General features: G+C 42.5%; 1 protein-coding gene across 2 annotated transcripts; it reads right to left on the bottom strand.

Annotated features, from left to right (window-relative positions):
• Positions 1-8324: 8324 nt before the first annotated feature.
• On the bottom strand, positions 8325-20395 carry RPP40 (ribonuclease P/MRP subunit p40). Of its 2 annotated transcripts, XM_071552978.1 has the most exons (8): positions 20248-20395; positions 18577-18721; positions 17365-17433; positions 15692-15787; positions 14410-14535; positions 11083-11281; positions 10515-10649; positions 8327-9244 (listed from the first exon to the last, which is right to left on the bottom strand). In XM_071552978.1, the coding sequence occupies exons 1-8, from the start codon at positions 20356-20358 to the stop codon at positions 9046-9048; spliced, it is 1080 nt and encodes a 359-aa protein (XP_071409079.1). In that variant the 5' UTR covers positions 20359-20395; the 3' UTR covers positions 8327-9045. The 2 variants fall into 2 exon arrangements, with proteins under 2 accessions (XP_071409081.1, XP_071409079.1); XM_071552980.1 differs by lacking the exon at positions 17365-17433 and having other exon boundaries at positions 8325-9244.
• Positions 20396-21522: the final 1127 nt, after the last annotated feature.

The following is a 21522-nucleotide window of genomic DNA, read 5'->3' as shown; positions in this document are numbered from 1 at the left end:
TTGTTCATGAGGAAGCAAAAAGCCATGATTTTATCAAATTCAGGACACAGAGAACCTGGGAGTTCTCATGCACACTGAAGTCAACCATCTTAACATTCTGCTCTTTTCTGCCCATGAGACTCTCAGAGGAGTTTAGAGAGAGACACAGCAAAACCTTAAGTCTCAAAATACTGTATCTTTTTCTGTATTACCATCTAAAAGATTCAAGGCAAAATTTTTCATGTTTAGCCTCAGTCCAAGACAAACTCCTAAGTTTGTTTTCTTCTTTATACACTTTGGCTTTTTCTTTTTCCAAAGCGCATTATTTCTATCTGAGAAAACAGCAGCTACTTCCTAAATGGCTGATCTCTGAGAGGAGAATAAAACTCCCAAAAAGCCCCATCTTGGGTGCATATCATTTGTGAGTTAGAGAGTGAGCTCTCAGGGCTGAGGGCTTTCTGTCCACATGATGGTTGTCAGACTGCTCTTCCAGAAGAGAGGGCAGAACTCCACAGTTCTTCCCTGAAAGAAAACCCTGCTTGTTCATCTTCACAGGCTGTGGCAACTTCTGGCCAAGCAGGACACTGAGTAGGCTCCATCCTTCAGCAAAGCCCATTTCCCTGACTGGTTTCTCAATCTCAGCCCAGTGAATGATTTCAGAAACAGATGCCAGTAAATCCAGGAGCGCTTGAACTCTCTGCACCAACTCCCCAGTGCGTACTGGAGTAAGGCAAGAAAGGGTGAGCTGTCCCAGACCATGGAGCACCAAAGCAGCCCTACCTTCTGACAGCATTTTCCTCACAGCTCCCCACCCTAGAGGTCCTCAGTGTATAATTCCCTTGATCAAGCCATACATTAAAGAAGCAGCAGAGAGAACAGCATCTGGATTGAAGGAAGTCTCATTTAGTTGAAACTCAGCAGCAACTCCACTCTCAGCCCCCAGGGAGGAAAAGTCAGCAGAGAATGCCATTCACAAAAGAAATAAATCTGTAGAATAAAAATGTGTTTTTCCTACTCAATCTACCAACACCAGTGAAGAGTTTTGCCTGGAGCTTTCCTACATGGAAGGGTCGTGGCTTCACTCCAAGCTCCTGCTTCCATAGGAGCATAGAGAGGTTCCCACGGCCAACAATACCTTGGGGACTTGGAAGAAAGCTACAGGAATTCTTCATTATTTAAAACCACACTCATTTCTCTTCAAGGGAGGGCACAAAGGAGAGAGGCTCCCATGCCAAGGAACACGGGTGAGGTTGGGCTGGAAGCCCTTGTGAAGTCACATCTTGTGTTGCTTCCTGAAAACTTGTTCCATCCCTGCTGAATCTTGCCCCTCTTTGTTGCAAGACATGGAGCTCTGAGTTCATCCTAATTTAATGAGAGGCTTAATGTCTAAATGTTTTGAGCACTTCTTGGGGAATATCAAAGAAAGCCTGGCAGAAAGAAGTTGAGGAAAAGGAAAGGAAAAAATTAAGCCTCTGCCCCTCTGAGAAATCAGGGAACCAAAAAAAGCATCCTACTGATTCTGCAAAGTTATCAACAGGGATCAAAACTTGGCTCCTAAAACTCATGTATAATCCCCAAAATAAAGGTCTGGCTGCTTCTCACCAAAAGCATCAATTTTTGCCTAGATCACATAGAACTGACATGCTTATAATGGAAGCCATAATTAATAGTGTTTCAACAGAACAATGCATGGGAATTTGGCCATGTCTCTCTGCTCCACTGAAAGTGAAGTCCTACAGCTAAAAATCCCAGCCTTCCCTCTCAGGGAGAGCAGAACAATGAATCTGGCTGCAGAGTGACATATTCCAGGCAATTATAAGAGCTCCAGACCTCAAAGCCACACTGAGCATGACTGGAACATAAAGAGATTAGCAACTCTAAGGATTGCTCTTCCTCTTGATTCCCAAAGCATGTTCCCACTTTGCTTGTGATGCCTTTAATGATGCACAACCATTCTTTTAGCAAGAAAAGCCATTTCACATTTTTATAAATATCCCAAATGCTTCATGTTACCCTTAGTTACCCTTCATCCCTCTGTTCTCTGCTGACTCAATGGAGTCATGTTTTCCCAGCATGTTATAGCCTTAAGCAGAACAAACCCCACAGCACTTCCCTCACTTCCATCACCCTCCAGGCAGGTAGAGGAAAGACAGGACTTGTTTTGCCCTGAAGCTCTGGTGAAAACCACCCCTCTCTTCTGATGAGCAGCCTTCAGATGAAAATGGATTCTGGGTCCTGAAGTCAATTCTGTGAAGGTTAAATGGTACCCAATGGCTCTCTTAAAGTTCTTTCCAAAGCAAGCAGCATCTCCAAATCTGTGCATTGACTGGGAAAGTGCCAGAGCAGCACAGAACTGCCAAGCTATTTGGAGAAGGTCACCCAGCAATTTGTTGTCAGGACTACAAGGAAAACCCAGATGTCTCTTCTCTGTCACAGCTCTTCAACCACTCTTGCCTCTCTGTCTCAAATTGCCTTCCCCCATGTCCTGTCCCAACCCACACAAAAAATGCAAAAGCAAAACCAAACAAACTGGAAAACAAGCAAGGAAATCTCACAAAAACCCTCTACTACCATCAGAGCAGGCTGCACTAGAATCCTAAGGAGCACTGCAGTCCCTCACAGCAAGTGGAGGTGGCTCCCTGCTCAGCATCCCTGAATTTCTGCCTCTGCTCAAGCACAAGAGTAACTGCACTTTGTGGGATGGAGTATCCAGCCTGAGGGCTGTTAATGCCACTGGGGAATTATCTGCCTACAATAAGCACCACAATGGTCTGCTTTTACAGATCTTCAAAACTATGTAGGCATTGCTACTTGTTACAGATCTAATCTGAGGGTACTTACACAATTTTTAAGACTTAATTCATGGAACTTGCAAACCCATACTGTGAAGTGCTAAATGCCTTCTCTTCCTACTGACATTTAAGATCAGAGCAAGTGCTCAGGTTCCACCTGTCTCGGGTTGTGATTCTACAGTATTTAACATGAGAGATGCAAGTCAGGATGTGCAGCAGTGCCAATGTCAGTGACACCTGGAACACACAACCACCTTCCTGTCAAACCAGTCACAAGGACATGACATGGCATTTCAGCCAATTATGGGAAAATAATTTATACCCAACTATAACAGAGTTTATAAAAATATTTGAGCCCATTTAAATAATTTTATGGGGCTACAACATCTTGTTCTGACACCAGGAGCTCTAAACTTGGATTTAGTACCTAACCAAAAAACAGACACAAGAACCAATGCATCACTACTTGGTTTTGTGTCTGCCCTGAAAAATCTGACCATTTAAACTCTCAGTTTGCTTCAATAACAAAGAAGAACCCTCTCTTCATAACCTGTAATCACTGTTGTCCAAATGGCAGTGTGGTGCTCAGTTCAGTAAGGCTTTTATCCCACACCAAACTACAAAAACTTCTAAAAATACGATCTATGCCATATGATGCAGAAAGGCTGTGGGGATCTATTGGACCCAGACATCTGGTTTAGGCATTAACACCAGTCATTAATAACAATGGTTGTATTTTGCAGTGTGGGGGGCAGAGCAGCATATGACACTGCTTAGGATATTATTCAACCCCCTCAGGTCAAACATACCCATATTCTACTAACAAAAGCCCAATAAATTGTTCTAATAAAGTCAACTCGAAGGAACTTGCCATAGCCAAAGCACCTACACTTTGCATCCTGGAAAGCTGAAAACTGTCCAAGTCACTTTTTGCTCCTGTACACACTTGCATTAGGACAAGTATTTTTAAGCAGTGCTGGAAGCTACTTAGAATCATAGAATCAATTGGGTTGGAAAAGACCTCAGAGATCATCGAGTCCAACCCTTGATCCAACTCCAGTCCATTTACCAGATCATGGCACTCAGTGCCACATTCAATCTCACTTTAAAAATCTCCAGGGATGGGGAATCCACCCCCTCTCTGGGCAGCCCATTCCAATGCCTGATTACTCTCTGCAAAGAAGTTTTTTTCTGCTCTCCAACTTCAATTTCCCCTGGCAGAGCTTGAGCCCATCGTGCCCCCTTGTCCTATTGCTGAGTGCCTGGGAGAAGAGACCAACCCCCACCTGGCCAGAACTTCCCTTCAGGCAGTTCCAGACAGTGCTGAGGTCACCTCTGAGCCTCCTCTTCTCCAGGCTAAACATCCCCAGCTCCCTCAGCCTCTCCCCACAGCACTTGTGTTCCAGTCCCTTCACCAGCCTTGTTGCTCTTCTCTGGACCCGCTCCAGACCCTCAATCTCTTTCCTGAACGGAGTGGCCCAGAACTGAACACAACACTCAAGGTGTGGCCTCACCAATGCAGAGTACAGGGGAAGGGTCAGTGCTCTGGGCCTGCTGGCCACGCTATTTTTGATACAGGACAGGATCCCATTGGCCTTCTTGGCCACCTGGGCACACTGTTGGCTCCTCTTGAGCTTCCTGTCAATTAGTCCCCCCAGGTCCCTCTGCCTGGCTGCTCTCCAGCCACTCTGTGCCCAGCCTGGAGCACTGCAGGGGGTTGTTGTGGCCAAAGTGCAGGACCCGGCACTTGGCCTTATTGAACTTCATCCCATTGGAATCAGCCCATCTCTCCAGTCTCTCCAGATCCCTCTGCAGAGCCCTCCTGCCTTCCAGCAGATAGACACTCCCTCCCAACTTGGTGTCATCAGCAAATTTGCTGATGATGGGCTCAATCCCCTCATCTAAATCATCAATAAAGATGTTAAACAGGACTGGACCCAATACAGACCCCTGGGAAACACCACTGGTGACCGGCCACCAGCTGGATGCAGCTCCTTTCACCGGCACTCTCTGGGCCCGGCCCTCCAGCCAGCTCCTAATCCAGGAGAGGGTACAATTGTCCAGGCCATGGGCTATCAACTTTTCCAGGAGTATATTATGAAAGACAGTGTCAAAGGCCTTACTTCCAAGGGTGAGAGGCCACTCCTTTATAAGAAGTTGCCTTAGTTTATAGCAGATATTTCTGATATTCTTGCTACTATTCAGAAGGTGGTTATTTAGTAGACTGCTAATTGATTTAATCTCCAGTTTTGCTCTTTAAGCTCTGTTCTGTGAAAAAAAAATATTGAAACAGTTCAAGTATGTTCCAGTATAGCTACCAGATTAATACAGAGTCAATTGCATGCATTAATCTTTAATTAACACCATCAAAGCAACTACAATCTAGTAGTTAAGAGTACTGGACTAGCTACAAAATGCCTTCATTCTAATCCTAGACCAGCCACTGATTTGCTACAAACCTCCCATGAGAGGGAGAAGAGAAACACCCCTGTAGGCTCTCATTTTCCTTTTTATCTTTTGGCTGCCTTACCATTTCTTTTTGCAGTAGCTCTAACAGGGGCACTCTCTATATGAGCAGAGCTCCTCCCTGGCTCTGCAGTCCAACTGCTAATTGCAATTAACAGCAATATCAACAGAATCCGACGTATCTCAAGAGAGTATTAAATTTTTGGCATTTCTATAACACCCTCAGAAACTTTGCAGACAAACCAGAGAGAGGCAGCCTGGGCAAAGAATAACAAAAGCACAGAAATTACTTCCAACAAAAACATTATGGCCCATCTTTGAGCAACCTTCCTCACTCCCACGATTTCCATGCAATCCCCAGGCCAATGACACATGAACCTGCTTCTTTGTTGGCTTTTTCCAGACATCAAGCTTTGTCTCTCCTGCATTCCCCAAGCCCAACCTGTGCCAAATCTTGCTTTTCTCCCCCCCCTGCAACCACAGCATCTCTGGAATCTGATAATGGAATTTCTTTTCACATTGTTATCTCCAACTTTCTGAGTCCCCCAGGCTAATATTCCCTTCCTCACACAAAATACTCTCACCACCAGCTAGTCTCCCATTCTTGCCTTTATGGGATACATGCCTTTATTTCTCCAGGCAGATTTCTGACTCAGACAGCATTTGCAAACCAAAAAGGCAGATATGTTCTATTTAGAGTGATTTTGCATAACACTCGCTATCCACCTACCTCAGCTTTTATCTCCCCTTTGCCAACATGAAAGTTTGTTCTCTATTTGTTCCACACCCACCAATTTTCAAGTAACCACTTTCTCAGATAGTGTGGCTGGAAGAGCATGTGGCCCATTTCCAAATGGTCCTATTGACCCCTCCTAACCTCTCAACCGAATTCCCTTTCCACCCAGCAGCAGAGGCAGGAATGCACAGCTCAGTACAGGGCTGGGTTAAAGCAGAGCAGTTCCCCAGCTCTCAAGGAGTGGCTTATCATTGCCTGACCACATACCAGGACAACAAAAGCCTCTACTCCTCATACAACCAGCTTGCCCCAGGCTTGTCTCTGGTTCAGATATTTGGCTTTCCTTCCCCCTCCTTCGCCGTGCGAGATAAAACACTCCCCAGGGGCAAAATTTCTTAGTAAGCACTCGGTGCCCTTTGATTTCAGCAGCAGCTGCTGCACAGCTGCTCCCCATTCCTTCTACAGCTCTGAGAACCTTCTGCATGTTCCTGCCCTCCCTCCCAGGCAGGCACACAGGGCAACAACACCACCAGCAACCACAGTTTGTTCTCAGGCAAAGCCTTTTCTCTCCAACCCATGTGCCCTGCCCCTCCTTCCTTGAATTACTGCCCACCTGGCCCAGTCCCATCTTCCCTCCTAACCTGATCCCCAAACTGTGAGCTGTGCCTTCCTGTTCCTTTCTTAGCAAAAGTCTCATCCATTCTTTGGAATCTCCTGGGGAGACACAGTTCTCCATCTGACCTTGCAGATGGTAAGGAACAGGCTGCTGTCCTTCATCCCAGGAACAAAAATACTTCCTTCCTCAGGTTCACAGCTGTTTGCAGATGGTGAGACAGGAGTAAACCCCACCCCACAGTTTCTCTTCTATGCAACTACAAAGCCCAGCAAGCACAGGAAAGTCTGTCTGGTAAGAGGCAAATGCACCATTAAACCTTTCCAAGAAAGGTGGGCCTGGTTAATGCAGGATCATAGAATCATAGAATTGATTGGGTTGGAAAAGATCTCAAAGATCATCAAGTCCAACCCTTGGTCCAACTCCAGTCCATTTACCAGATCATGGCACTCAGTGCCACGGCCAATCTCAGTTTAAAACTCTCCAGGAATGGGGAATCCACCCCCTCTCTGGGCAGCCCATTCCAATGCCTGATTACTCTCTCTGCAAAGAATTTTTTTCTGATCTCCAACTTCAATTTCCCCTGGCAGAGCTTGAGCCCGTGCCCCCTTGTCCTATTGCTGAGTGCCTGGGAGAAGAGACCAACCCCCACCTGGCCAGAACTTCCCTTCAGGTAGTTCTAGACAGTGATGAGGTCACCTCTGAGCCTCCTCTTCTCCAGAGTCCAAGACTAGACCAACTGCACTGACCATTAACAGCACAAGGTTTTCAACTATACTCTGGATAGGTTTAAAAAAATAGGAAAAGCCAGAAACCAACTCAGCACCTCAAGTTACAGGATTTGGAGACAGTATTTTCATCCCTTCCTTAGCTGGAAGAGCCACTTAAAGCCACCACCAGAAGACAACTATGGATTGTAGGAAGCAGCACACCCAAACAGGTCTTCCAACAGTGAGCTTTGAGAAATGTTTGTAGTCCATTGCCAGGACAGGGAGGCAAAGGGAACTTACTGACCAATCTGATGAGATTTCCCCAGACACCCATAAAAGATTAACCTTAATACTCACATGCTGAGAAGGACACACAGAGCTGAAACATCTGCCTCTAAGCTTGCCTTCCTGAACAGCTTCAGTGAGGCCACCACATGCACCACCAGCACTCCTGCAGCACCTACGCCACCACCAAGCCTCAGGTGCTGTGCAACCAAGCACTCATCAGGAAAATCACTTCACCTGGTCCTTCTGCTGCCACCTCAGAGCCAAGTCCCACAGCTGCTGCATTGCTGCTGGGACTGCTGTGGGAACCAAACCCACACAAAGAAAATTCTTGTTTCTGGAGGGCATTTTTCTCCCCAAGTAGCATATCTTACACTTGGTTTTGTGCATGCATGTGCATTGTTGAGGAAAAAGTTCCACTAAAATCTGTCAAAAAGATGAGCATGTTTGTGGGACCTACAGTTTGGAGCTAAGAAGCTATAAAAGTCATCCAACTTTTCATAAAAATGTAAGGTTTTTAACTTTGCATTAGAATTTTTGCTGCAAGTGTAACTCCCAGAAGAGCTCAAGTAAAAACTTGACCTTCTGACCAAGAGGAAAAAGGAAAACATTTCTGGTTATTAGTTTCTTATGTCAAAAGTTCATAATGCCTTGACACTTGCAAAAGCAGACTTTAGCCAACAACTGAAGTAATTAGCACTGATGCATAGAAATGAAACATAATGTTTGAGTCAGACATATTAAGTATTTACTAGTTCTGTGTCAGCCCAAGAACCTCCCAGACTTCTGTCTATTCAATTTGTGATTGTGGTTCTGTCTGCACCTATGACAAGGTGGCACTTCTATAACCAACTAGAAACATCTCATGGCAGAATCATTTTGAAATACAACATTATGATTTAGAAAACTGCTGATTCATTAGAGTTGTGTTTCTGAAACTGTAACAAAACTTGAGCAAAAAGGGTTATGTTTAGTGGAGGTGTGTGACAAATACCATCCAGTAAATCATCAAACATTGATTCTCCTCACTGAAGAGACAATAAACAGAGAATAAAATCAAACTGCAAAGCTTGCATGTGGGGTGAAAAGTCTGAAACAGGAATATAAAGGCTTTATAGATCTTTTAAATGTAAAGAAACAACACAGTAAATGCCAAAATGACTTTTCCTATCAAATATTTTAGCTGTCAATGCGTAAAACTTACTTTCGAATTCCAGATTTGCTCCTGGATAAAAGGATCAGCTACAGACAATTCCTGAGAATTTAAACTCTCAAAAACTTAACTTTTTCTTAGAGCTAGAATTGTGAAGGTTTTCAGAAGTATGACAGCGAGGAAACAAAAATCCATTCCTTCCATTGGCTACAAATAACAAAAACATATACAGGCTTCATCTGCTACACAACTACTTTCATAAAAAATATTTTATTAGGTTTCTCTCAGTAACATGAGGTGATCAGAAACCTCTATGGAGGACAATCATCATGAGCTCCTACAGCCATCTGAAGCCAGTAGTCCAAATTTCTAAAAATGACAAAGTTGTATAAGTTCTCCCCTCCTTTGTGGAACCCATGTTCATTTTCTCTCCAGGAAACTGGGCTGTCAGCAAAGCCATGCACAGTTAAGGTCAGCCAATGAGCCAGTTTTGGGTCACCAAAATAGCAACTGCAAGCAAGAGGACAAGATAATCAATTATTATAATGGAATAGACAGCACATTCAAGTATAGAGTAAAAAAATGAAAGATACATTTTAGTGAAAATTTCTTAACAGCTAAAGAACTCTCTTTAGTACACAATAAATAAACTCCAAAGAATATATTCGGTAAGAATATAGCAAGAAATGAAGTAAAATTGACTCTACATCATTCCTACCATACTTTCAGACATGACAAACCTGCAAGTTACAGCAATTAGGAAAAGTTCTAAGGTGTAAAGTACCAGTTCTGAGTTTCCTACAGAATGCACTGTCTTTCAGCAGTAGAACATTCAATGAGAATTGTTGCTATCAGGGAAAAACAGACATCAGAGGAAGAAAGATGGTTGGGCTATGCTTGACACAATTACTTTTACCACCAGAAAGGAAACAGATTATAAATAATCTAAGCCAGACATTATCCACTGCTCTTAAATAGAGAATAAAAGCCAAGGAAATTTGTGTTCCAACCCTTGCCCAGGGAGTCCTTCTGCACAAGATCAGAAAACTGCTCCAAGAATAATGGTCCTATTGCAGCCCAAGCAACAGCAAGAGCCACAACTCAGTGCTGCAATCGATAGACACCAGGCACTTGAGCACTGTGTCACTCAGGGAGCAAGGAGCTTCCCAAATTTACTGCCAGCAGCACCAATACAGAACACAACAGATTCCACACACAGCCATGACACACTCACATGGGGCAGTTTGGTGTGGAATTAGAACTGCACTGCCCCATCCATCACTGCACAGTGCCCGGTGTTGCTGCACTTGATTAAAAAACTCGCTGTGAGATGATTCATTGCAATGCTGCAATCACCTTGAAGCACCTGGTGAGGCTTTTTTAGGCCTCATAAAGGGATTTCAAGTGTATTTTCCATCACTAGTTAAAAATACTAAATCAGACACATTTGAGGGCATCTGATTTTCACAGACAGGGGAAATTAAAAAAAATATAGGTGCTCAGTACAGCCACAGTTTCTTGGAAATTCAGATACAAACCAAAGTCATGACTAGGATACAGGGCAGGCATCTTCAAGTTTGAAGTATCCAAAATTGTTTATTACTTTTTTTATACTGATGTTAAGCCTCTAGCTAATTTCCTAATTTTAAAAAAGTCTATCTTTTATATATTTTGCTATTCACCTCCAACAACACTACTGAAAATTATTTAAAAGTGATTTCAAGAATTAAAAAGTGTAAGAGAACAAGTGTTTTAGTAATGTGCTCCTGTCAGCCCTTACCACAGCTGCTCCAGTAACTGAATTATCTTCTCAGGAATTATGAAACCTGTGATTGTGCACAAGAAAGCTTTTTCCACCACTGTGTTGGGCTCAGGACAGCAGTAGGTTGATAAGAAGCTGGAGGATTTGTTGTCTCTGGAAAAAAAACAAACAACAAAGCAACTAAAATAAATATACTTCAAATGTTTTATAGGAAGTCTTTTATAGGAAGCGATCAAAACTTGCATCAGACAAGTAGTCTCTATGTACATCATCTAAATTAGCACCAAAGCAACTAATGAGCAAGCAATTAATAAAAAAGATATCACAATCCTCAACACTTTGGTCAAAAATCCCAAACACAGCAGCACAGCAGTTGCTGTGAAGAAAATTAACTCTGTCCCAGCCCAAAGCAGTACACAAGGGCACCCTAAAAACATGGGTAAGTCATTCAAGACTTACAACAAACATTTAACTGCATAACAGTCTTCCCCCTTACACAAATGTGTCTTAATTATTATTCTTAAAAGAAATTGTGGCTTTCCTTACTTCAAATGTATTCAAAGACTGAAGAAATTCCAATACTTACAAGCTAACTTGGTTGAGGACAGCACCCAGCCACTCAAAATGCTCCTCTGCACTGCAGGACTCCTCTGCCTTTCCTTGGAGCTCATTACTCTGCAGCACTGGACACTGCAAGTCCCTTAATGTGCTGAATGTTATTTTTGGCTTCAGGGCCTGTATTTGGTTTTTTGAAAAGTATGACATCAGTGTTGGTCCCTCTGCACCTTAACAACACAGCACCACAAACAGCTGTTATGAAACTACCAAACAAAAGGAGCATTGAATACATGAAACTTTTGTATATGTGTGCAAAAAAAAATGCAGTGGAAAGCTGCTTTCATGCTGTTATCTTTGCCAAAAGTCATAGAATCTTCAGCTTCCTTATCTTCTTGGAAATAAAAATTAGTGGAAGATTCAGCAACTCAGTATAGCTCAGTAAATCTACTTTTTAATTAATAAATATAAACTTTCCAATGGAAAATTCAATTAGGATTAACTGGATAAGTAATAAAATTAACTCATTATAAAGACGAACTCAAGAACACATGAAACAAAGCAGGAACATCACCCCACAACATTTGTTTTCCCTGAATAATGGAAAAATGAGCAGGTGACTACAGGTTTAAGAACAGATTTATCAGTGATGTTACGAGGAATTCTAAGATAGTCTGGAGTACAAGGACTGAAGAGAGAAGAAAGGAGAGAGGGTAAAGAACTCAGACTACATCACAGATCTCACTTTACTAGAAGAATAAAGAAACCCTCAATGGTAAGTCTTCAAATGCAGTGTGGCTGTAAGAGTGAAATGCACCTTCATGGACTTGGGTGAAAGCACCAGTAAGAGATCCAAAGAAGCAAGTAAAATTCTAAAACCCTGACCTAGACTAAAAAACTAACCTAAGCAGGCATACTGTAAATTCAGAGAGATCAACCAACCTGATTTTGAAGCACTAAAGTAATAGACATGGAATCAATTCTCCTAAATTTCGAATTCCAGACAGTGAGTGCCATTTTCATAAAGTAACAATGGGTCTCTAGGAGACCAAGAAATAATACCTTGCTCATGACAAGTCTGAAGTGCAGACCAACATTTAAATACCACAGAAAAGGCATGCATGAACAGAAGAAATTCAAGAACAGGACAGTTCACTGTGTAATACAATATCTAAGACTTGCTGTCAAAACACATGGAATGCTTATACTCCATCAGCAATATTTATATCATCAAAGACAATCAGTTGGGGGAGTAGAAAAAGGAGGGTTAAGATGATTCTTTTTAGTCATCATTCAAAAAAACAGGCTGCCCAAGTACCAAAGGGCACAGCGACCAAGAGAGGCAGCCACTGAATTCTTGTTAATTTTGTGTTTTTATATAGATATATTTAAGTCTGAAGTGTGCCAGAACAGATGATCTTCCTCCAGCCTGTGCTTCCTACTGGCAACTGTTACACTAACAGGTTCAAAGAACTTATAATATTGCCCTGGAATTCTTTGTAAAATATAAAAAATCATACATTTTAAATGTCTGCTGCATGTGGGAGCCTCAGCTATAGCCTTGACTTCAGGAAATCTCAGGGACTACAGTGGAGACCCCAACAGAACAATTCCTGTAGCTACAGCACAACTTTCCATGTCAACAACCACCAGGCACACTGTCACAGCCTTCCAGAGGCCACTGAATTTCATCCAATAAACATGTGAAGTTGTCACAGAAATTACAGCAACAGAAAAGAGGAAAGATTGCTTTGGCTCTGTCATTAAAGACATGAGACACTCCATATTCCCTTCTCCTGTTCCTCTTGGTGCTCACACCACTGTGTGGGAAAAATGGGGATGAAAACAAAAAGTCCTGCAGTGCTGAGCACAGCAAGAAACACCAGTTAAGGGCAGCAAGGCTGAAAGCAGAATGTTCACAGAGGACACGGTTCTCTTGACAAAATACAGCCCCCTCTTCCCCTTCCAGCAGAATCTACATAGTGTCTCATGTCTATTAATAAAAATCTATAAAAGTTTTATTTTTGTCAGTACTGAGGAACTCACAGTCTTTGCTGTGTTATGAGCACAAGATTCTTGCACAGAAAGGCATTGAGATTTAACTCCACAGTCCTGAAATGACTGACCTGAGCTGTTTTGGGGATGTAAGAAAGTGAAGAAAAGAAATGGTATTCCTCCTGAATGCTGTTAACATGGGCAGCAACAACCACAAGAAACATCTCTCTGCCAAGGGTCAATAAATCCAAGCAGCTGAGCATGAGGATCTGCCACCTCCAGCTGGATTTATGTCACCATTTATGGCAGCAACAGCCTTCACTTCACTCTGCTGGAGGCTCCAAGGACGGGAATTGCAAGCCTTTAAACAACTTCTGCATGACAAACAAGGAAGGATCCTTGTCATGTTAGTGCTTAAAAGGGGGGAGGGGAAACACAAAGGACTAAAATGAAACATGGGACACTCCAAAAGGAGCTTTGTGAGCAGCTTTCATTTCTCAGATTAGTTAACTCCCTCCCAGACTTGAAGAGCCAGGGAAAATAAAACAGTATAAAGAGGAGATGGGAAAGTATCCTCAGGAACCTTTCTAATACCCCTTCTCACTAGTGTGGGGACTCAATAACACTAAAAGCTACACATCCATGATGAAGAAAAAGATGCAAATGCTCCAGATCCCTCCATACAGCCTGCCCTGAGGCAACACAAACTGAGGACTTGGGAAAATGACCCTCAGAGGAAGAACAACACTTAAGTCCCAGAAATAAAAATAATGCAGTTAGAAAACAGCAGATGAACAAATACAGAAGATGATTTGAAAGAATATAATCTCTTACTTGGCTCCAACCTCAAATGAGTGCTGGAGAATGAAGTGATAAAACAGCAGCCTGTGTAGCAGTGCACACAGGAAACAGGGACAGTGTATACATCCTATAATTAATGATGAAATCAAAGTTTCCCATCTGAAGGATGTAACCAGATAATGTCATTTCTGTGTATTAATAAAAACACTCAAAAAATGTCAATTACTAATGGTTATGTATGTCACAAATTTATAAAGAAGAGGCAGCACTATCAAACAGGCAAAGTTTTGCCTGAAAGTGTGGGCAACACAGAGAAAAAGAAATGAAGCAACTCATCCATCTCCTGTGAATCTCTGCTGTGCTCCTGAACTGAAATGTTCTGTGTGTAGGAACTAACACCCTCCCCACAACAAGTAAACAAAACAAGCAAAAATCCCACCCAAACACATTTGAATTGAACTTTTCCCTCCCCTAAAAATGCTTTTGGACAATCACTAGAAAAGAAGAGCAAACTGAAAATATTTGGACTTCAAGTCAGTAACATTTTAGTTTTAGTTATTACCTGTATTATACCAAGCCAGCAGAAAGTCAAATTTCAAAGGTTTCTTTTCTTTCAAGGCCCAGAGCACTCTGGTGTGTTTCTTGCTCTCAGGATGAAAGGAGGCATCAGTCAAATCAATGGTGATAACTGCAGAAAATGTACAAATGCAACTGGTGCTCAATTGAAAAAAAAATTGATAATAAATTAATTAAGAACTAGAAGAACGCAAAGAAACCAAAGAACATTGAAATCCCTTTTCACATATCCAGCATCTTTACAAAGTATTTGTTTACACAAATGTGACTCCCCATTATGTAAATAAATATTCACCTCCTGCTGCCCTTATTTTGATATAATCTGGAATGGCCTGTTGCTGACTGGAGGGACAGATTCCTTTTGAAATGGCACTCATAGAAGTCCCTAAACAGTGTCTTAAAAATATCTTGGTAATTAGGCAAGCTATTAGCAGTAAAAAAAAAAAAGCCAGAATTTCTAACAACAAAAGCCATGTATAAAGCAATGACACCTTTTCAAGAGATTATTATTCACTGGGTGAATTGCCCCACGGCTAAGGGGGTTTTATTTATTTATTTTTGAAATGGAAATGTCATGATGCATTTTATTTCACAAACTGAATGGTAAAACCATGTCCCATTTTGCCAAAACACCAGAGATAAGTTCCCCCTTCTAAAGTTTTTATTTAACTACCTATCAACTACTGCAAGATCCAGCACATTTGAGATGGCAGAGTGTTCACTTTTGTTTAATTTACTAAAAATACAAATTAACAAAAAACACACTTAAGATGCCTCCTCTGCAGCTGTTAAAAAACTGCCACATTATCCAAGTACTGGGTATATGGAGATTACCATTTTGAACGTGGCAAATGTAATATAATCTCCCTTTCAAGCAAGTTGGTTTGGGTGAGGCTTTTCACTGATTTGTTTTTGTATAGCACAAAAATTTACTGTTTTCTGATTTAAATCACAAGGCACAGATACTATACACAGTATACAAAAATTCTTGAGTTTTACATCACTCCAGTACAAACAACACAATAAAAACACCCTGAAATTAAAAACTTTATAGAATACTGAAAGATCACATGTTTGTGCCCTTATAGCTTCTTTATTATCTGGGGGGAAAAAACACTTTTTCTTTTCAGACAGTCCTTGTATTTGCATCTGGAAAAAGATGACCTAGACAAAAACTAATTTTTATGAAAGAGAAGTTTCAAATGGCTGGTTCAAGATCCTAACAAGGTGCTTCTGAAATAAGCACTGGTAATATAAGTAATACTTACTATATCTCATTGCTTTTTTGCCAGAATACCGAGAAGGGCGACCTTGCAGTCCAAGCTCCTCATAAGTATCCTTATCCACTGACAGAATTAGTTTCCCTATAAACAAAACAAGTTTTAATAGAACTAATCTTCTACTTGGTTCCCTCTGAAGCCTTCTGAGAACCATATACCTTTTAGAATGTTAGCTTTGCATCAATGGTATTACTGATGGAATGCAGACTCCTCAGTTCCAGTTAAATGGATTATCAGATTAATCCTTAAAAAAACCCCATTATAACTCAATTACACTTTTTTATCAAAGAAGTCTTATGAATTAGTAAGAATTCCTGAGATAGTCATATTTTTTTACTGTCCTACTCAGTTCATTGTCTTCACTGTGAGTCTCTCTGCATTAATTGTGCAGAGCTTGTACAACTGGATGGAACTAACTCGTCACTAACAAGTATCCACTTTGCTAAGACTGGTTGACAGAAACATAAAGAATTCCTCTGAAGAATTTGAATTGTCTTAGGCCTTCCTGGGCAGCTCTCATATTACAGCAACTGAGGCTACAGGGCTGATGGACCAATTTGCATTTCTATTATACCTGATACACCATTAAATGGAAATATGACAATGTATTTGAAACCCCAAATAGCTTCATTTTCTCTGTGTAAAATCCCACCTCAGATGGGGGATGTTTTATTATATTTTGTCATAAAACTGTGATGCAACTGAAACAGACTTCTAACAGATTACACAGTGCTCAAGGAATCATGGAATCATCACAGAATGAAAGAATGGTTTGGGTGGGAAGGGACCTTAAAGACCATCTTGTTCCAATCCCCCTGCCATTGACAGGGACACCTCCCACTAATCCCAGGCTGCTCAAAGGCCCATCCAGCCTGGCCTTGAACACTTCCATGAATGGGGCATCCAGAGCTTGTCTGGGCAACCTCTTCCAGTGCCTCATCACCCTCACAACGAATTTCTTCCTAATATCCCATCTAAACTCACACCCTTTCAGTTTGAAGCCATTCCCCCTTTTCCTGTCACATGCTCTTGTAAAAGTTTCCTCTCTGGCTCTCTTTAGGTACTGGAAGGTGCTATAAGGTCTCTCTTCTCCAGGCTGAAAGCCCCAAATCTTTCAACCTGCCTTCATAGGAGAGGAGCTGCAGCCCTCTAAGCATCGTTGTGGCCCTACTAGGACTTGCTCCAGCAGGTCCATGTCTCTCCCATGCTGGGGGGGGGACCCCAGAGCTGAATGAAGTCCCCAAGGTGGGGTCTCACAAGAATAAATACTTAATATTTCAGAAGTGTTCCTAAGCAGTGTTGATAACTTTCCTTTTTGGTACAAATTCTTTCTTAAAGACCAGTGGGAAACAAGAAGTTGGAATGTAATGTTTTCACAAAAATAATCCTCTGTAGCAATTGCAACTATGGTTGAGGCATTGACAACCATCCATAAGCAATGCTTTTTTTAAAATTTCCTTTAGATCAAATAAATAATTTTACAGCATGAATGAAGAACAAAGTTAAAGCTCATATTTTTCTGCTTCAAACACATTTCTAATAAAGTTGGCAAGTAAAGTAAACATTATTCTTCAGTTTACATCATTGCAAATAAAAAAACCCCAAAACCAACCCAGACCACAATTGGTAAGTATTACTAAAAACAAAACAACCCCCCATACCATTTGGTAGAAGAGCTGCAGTATTATCCTGATCAATTTTTGTCTTGTAGGTAAGTGCATAGCATGAACCTTTAACAGGAAAGCAGAAAACCATGAGATTACACAGTCTCTAAAGACAGGCATGACAATATGAACAATTCACCTCAAGATAACCAAACATGCCAGGTACCATTTGAATCACTCTATACCCTTGTGTTTCCATCAAGTAACTTTCTTCCACCTTCTCAAGCAAAATAGCGTTGTTGTTATTTTTATAAACCTTAGACTGACTCTATTTTAAAGGATCTGTAGTACAGGTAACACTAACAAAACACTTCCCTTCATTCCACCTGTGACTCTTCCCACTCAGTATACAGAAAACCTGAATTTTCCCAGACACGTTTCTATTATCAGATCACACAAAGACAAGAGGAAAGACACTCATCTTACTAAATATATTTTGCAGCATTACCTGCCACAAAGCAATTCTGTTTTTTGAAATACAGGTGTCAGTTCCTATGAACTCTGCATACAAATGTCAGATTGCTTCCATAAAACTACTGGCATAGAAAATATTTCCGAGATTAAAGGAAGTAAGAAGAGTCCCACATTTAGCAAGTGATAGATCCCTTCGTCTACATATTCTCTGTTCTCTTTTCCCTGTAAAGTTTTTTTTCCCTTCCTGACTATCAGGAAGGGTAAATAGCTATTACAAGCCAAAGAAGTGGGCTCTGCCTCGTCTGAGTAGGCAACAGCAAGATGGTTGGGCAGAACCTGCATCTTTCTTCACATCCTCTTTAATCCTTCTGTGTAAGGATGAGCTGCCACAGCTCCATTAGAAAAAAAAAGAGAAAAGAAAGAAGTATATTTTTCCTCTTGCTCTCCATTGAAGTATGAGAGAGAAAGGGAGGAGGGAGCCAGTTTCTACAGGAATAAAGATAAGGTGTAGATGATACAGGTGTGAGGATACATGATTGTTGGCTTTCAGAATTAAGGCAGTATAGGGAGAAATTAATAAGGAATAGTCATAGGAGTTTTGGACATAGTGGGTGTTAACAAATCTGGACACACCACAAAGCAGGAAAAAAAGCAAAGAAATTAGCACAGAATTTGCTTAGTGTTTTTCCTTCCCTTCCTTTAAAATACTTTTCAGAATAAATAATAATACATGGATTTTACTGTGCTATGAAAAAAATACATTATTACTTTGTCGTGTTCTGATTTCCTGCTTACCTTCCTTCACAAAAGCATCAATGAATTCATGAGCGACCAACTCGTGGATGGATAAATTCCTCACCAGGTAGTACTCTCCAATATCCTCAATTGTGCCTTTCAGCACTTCAGGGAGCAGGCCACATTCCGGGATCAAAAAAGACACCTGTTAAGAACATATTTGTAATATAAATCCTATCTTTAAATCTGTTCTGAAAAAAACAAACAACCCAACAAGAAACACAAAAGAAAACCTCTACTTTTCAAAGACATCAGTATATTACACCAAAATGTGATGAAAAAAATAACACTAAAAATAGAAAACAATTATTTTGGGGGCTTTTTTTTGCATTTTATATGCTATACAACAGCATTTTATGTGTTATGTAAAGACATGACTGTACACAGCACGAGTTGACTGAAGATCTCGTTTCACATCATTATACATTATTCCATAGATCAAGAGAACCCTTCAGTCCAGGCAAAACAAGATTGTTATATGGGCAAGTACGAAGTTTCCCAAGCAGCATAAAGGTCCAGCCCCCTGCTCCTCCCTCCATCCCTCAAAAAAACATCTTTCCCCAGACTCTTAGAGAACAGGCACATATGGGGAGAGAGAAGTCCACACTGACAGATGGGCTGCCTGCCACACCAGTGAAATGCTTTCTAGTTAGCTGCTAAAAACATTAGCTCAGTTGGTTAAAACTTGGTTGTAATAATGCCAAGGTCATGGGTTCAATCCCCTGTGTGGGCCACTGACTGAAGAGTTGGACTCGATGATCCTTGTGGGTCCCTTTCAACTCAGAATATTCTGGGATTCTGTGACATAGCCCATGTATGCATACAGTGCAAGGAAACAAATATGCACTGTAAGACTGATTTATAAACAAATACCTCCGTGATTACTAAGGAATTTTAGGAGGAATTTCTTTATAGAAGGGGTGATCAGACAGTGGAACGGGCTGCCCCGGGAGGTTGTGTAGGCACCATCCCCCAAGGTGCTTATGGAAAGACTGGACGTGGCATTTAGTGCTGCAGTGTGGTTGACATGGTGGTGTTTGGCCATATAATAAAGGACTCTCATGATATTAGAGGTCTTTCCAACCTAATTGATCCCGTGATTCTGTGGAACAGCAAGAGGGTCTGACTGGAAGTTGCACCAGTCAAAGACATCAGAGTGAGCTGCCAAAACCAGACTTCATTATATTAAAGTGTCTTTTCCAGAGGCAAGGACAAAAGATAAGAGGGCTTTGGTGTTCCCCCTGCAGCCTCCCGTGGCTGCGGAGCGGCTTTCCCGGCATAGGGAATCTCTGCGCGACCCGCTGGGCACCGCCGACCCAGCGCTGCTGCCACTTCCCAGGGCTCGTTCCAGTTCATCTCCTCCTCCCGCAGGCTGGACTCGACGGCCTCAGAGGTCTTTTCCAGCCTCATTGATTCCGTCATTCCTCGCGTCCGCGAGACCATACACCGAGCAGGGGCTGATTCCCGTTCTTCCCTCCCCACTCTCCACCCCAAACCCGAGATGCGCGGACGGCGGGACCCTCCGGCACACGCGGAGCATCCCGCGCCCCTGGCAGCGGCTGCTGGGGGCACAGCCAGGAGCGGGGATGCCCCGGGGCGGCTCGGGAGCGCCCGGCAGCTCCTTTCCCTCCTCTCCCTCCCTGGGAATGGCGCCGTGCCCGCCCCACTCACGCGGCAGCCGCAGGCGTGTTCCCGCACGAGTGTCGCGTGTCGCGATCGCGGGTGTCGCGCGTGGCTCCGCTCGCACACCAGCAGGTGCCGCGGCGGCCGCGTTGGGAGCATCCCCAAATCCTGCCCGGCTTCCTCCTCCTCCTCCTCTCCCTCCGTGCCGTGAGGTCACGTCCGCCGACTCCGGTGGCACAGCCCCTTCCGCTGTGTCCGTCCCAGCCCATGTGGATGCTCGGGACGCTCCCGAACAAACCCCGCACCGCCCGGGATGCGGATGCGGGTGCGGGTGCGATGGCGAGCGGTGCTGTAGCCTGTGCGTGTGTCAGAGCCCAGAGCGAGCACACGAACCCCTCCTTGCAAGGGCACGTGGTGACAGTGAATTAAGAAACAATAAAATCCAATAGGATAGAATAAAATCCTTCCTTTTATTCAGCGGTGGGAACATGGTGAATAACCCTACCAAAGGCACGTTCCATCAGACTTGTGTGTTTCCAGGTTTATATACTTAGTTACAACTGAAAACCCCTCCCCAAAGTTAAGCACTATATTTCCAGTGACTGAACAGCTCTAATGGCTGCTCTTATCTCTGTTTATTTACTTTTAAATAAACAATGTTACAGCTTCAGGCCTCTAATCCAGACAGCTTTTCTGATTTATTTCTTACAGCTCAATCTTTAACCTAAACAAGGGGTTTGGTTTATTTCTCAGCTACAGGGTTAAATTCCTCTTTGTCTAAAGCTATGCATGGTTAAGACAACTGACAAACTTGAGTACAAGCTGAAATCAAAAATTAATTTAAAATACAAAGTTAGTACAGGTCTGATTAAAAATTAGTAAAGATCATATGATTTTATGGAGGAGGGATAAAATTCATTTTCTTGAGGGATCCCTGTATCAACAGGATGAGTGGGAACAGCTTCAGACTGAGAGTGGGTTTAGATTAGATATTGATGGTGAGGTACTGGTTGCCAGAGAGACTGTGGATGCCCCTTCCCAGGAAGTGTTCAAGGCCAGGTTGGATGGAGCTCTAGTGAAGGTGTCCCTGCCAAAGGCAGCGGGTTTGGAACTAGATGAGCTTTAAGGTCTCTCCCAATCCAAATCCAAATCATTCCGTGATGCACAAGTGGCTCTGCAGGTATTGCAGGGCAGCGTTCTGGGGCCCCAGGGCACATTTCCTGAAAGTCTGCTCAGTGAAGCAAGTATTGCATAAGGGCCATGGATTAGGGCTCTGCCTCTGATGTGTTGTCTCACTGCTCCTTCTGTACATTGTGTATTTTA

Source organism: Pithys albifrons, chromosome 4 (assembly GCF_047495875.1).
Source record: "Pithys albifrons albifrons isolate INPA30051 chromosome 4, PitAlb_v1, whole genome shotgun sequence".
In the NCBI taxonomy this organism is placed as follows: Eukaryota; Metazoa; Chordata; class Aves; order Passeriformes; family Thamnophilidae; genus Pithys; species Pithys albifrons.
The sequence above is the reverse complement of the archived record's forward strand: the minus strand, read 5'-3'. Positions and strand labels throughout refer to the sequence as shown.

Excerpts from the sequence above, each read along its gene's own strand:
- RPP40 (XM_071552978.1), bottom strand. The coding sequence starts at position 20,358 with ATGCTCCCAACGCGGCCGCCGCGGCACCTGCTGGTGTGCGAGCGGAGC. Across the intron at positions 18,722-20,247 it reads AACACGCCTGCGGCTGCCGC|GTGTCTTTTTTGATCCCGGA; the intron begins GTGAGTGGGGCG and ends TGTTCTTAACAG. Across the intron at positions 9,245-10,514 it reads CAGTTACTGGAGCAGCTGTG|TTGCTATTTTGGTGACCCAA; the intron begins GTAAGGGCTGAC and ends TCTTGCTTGCAG.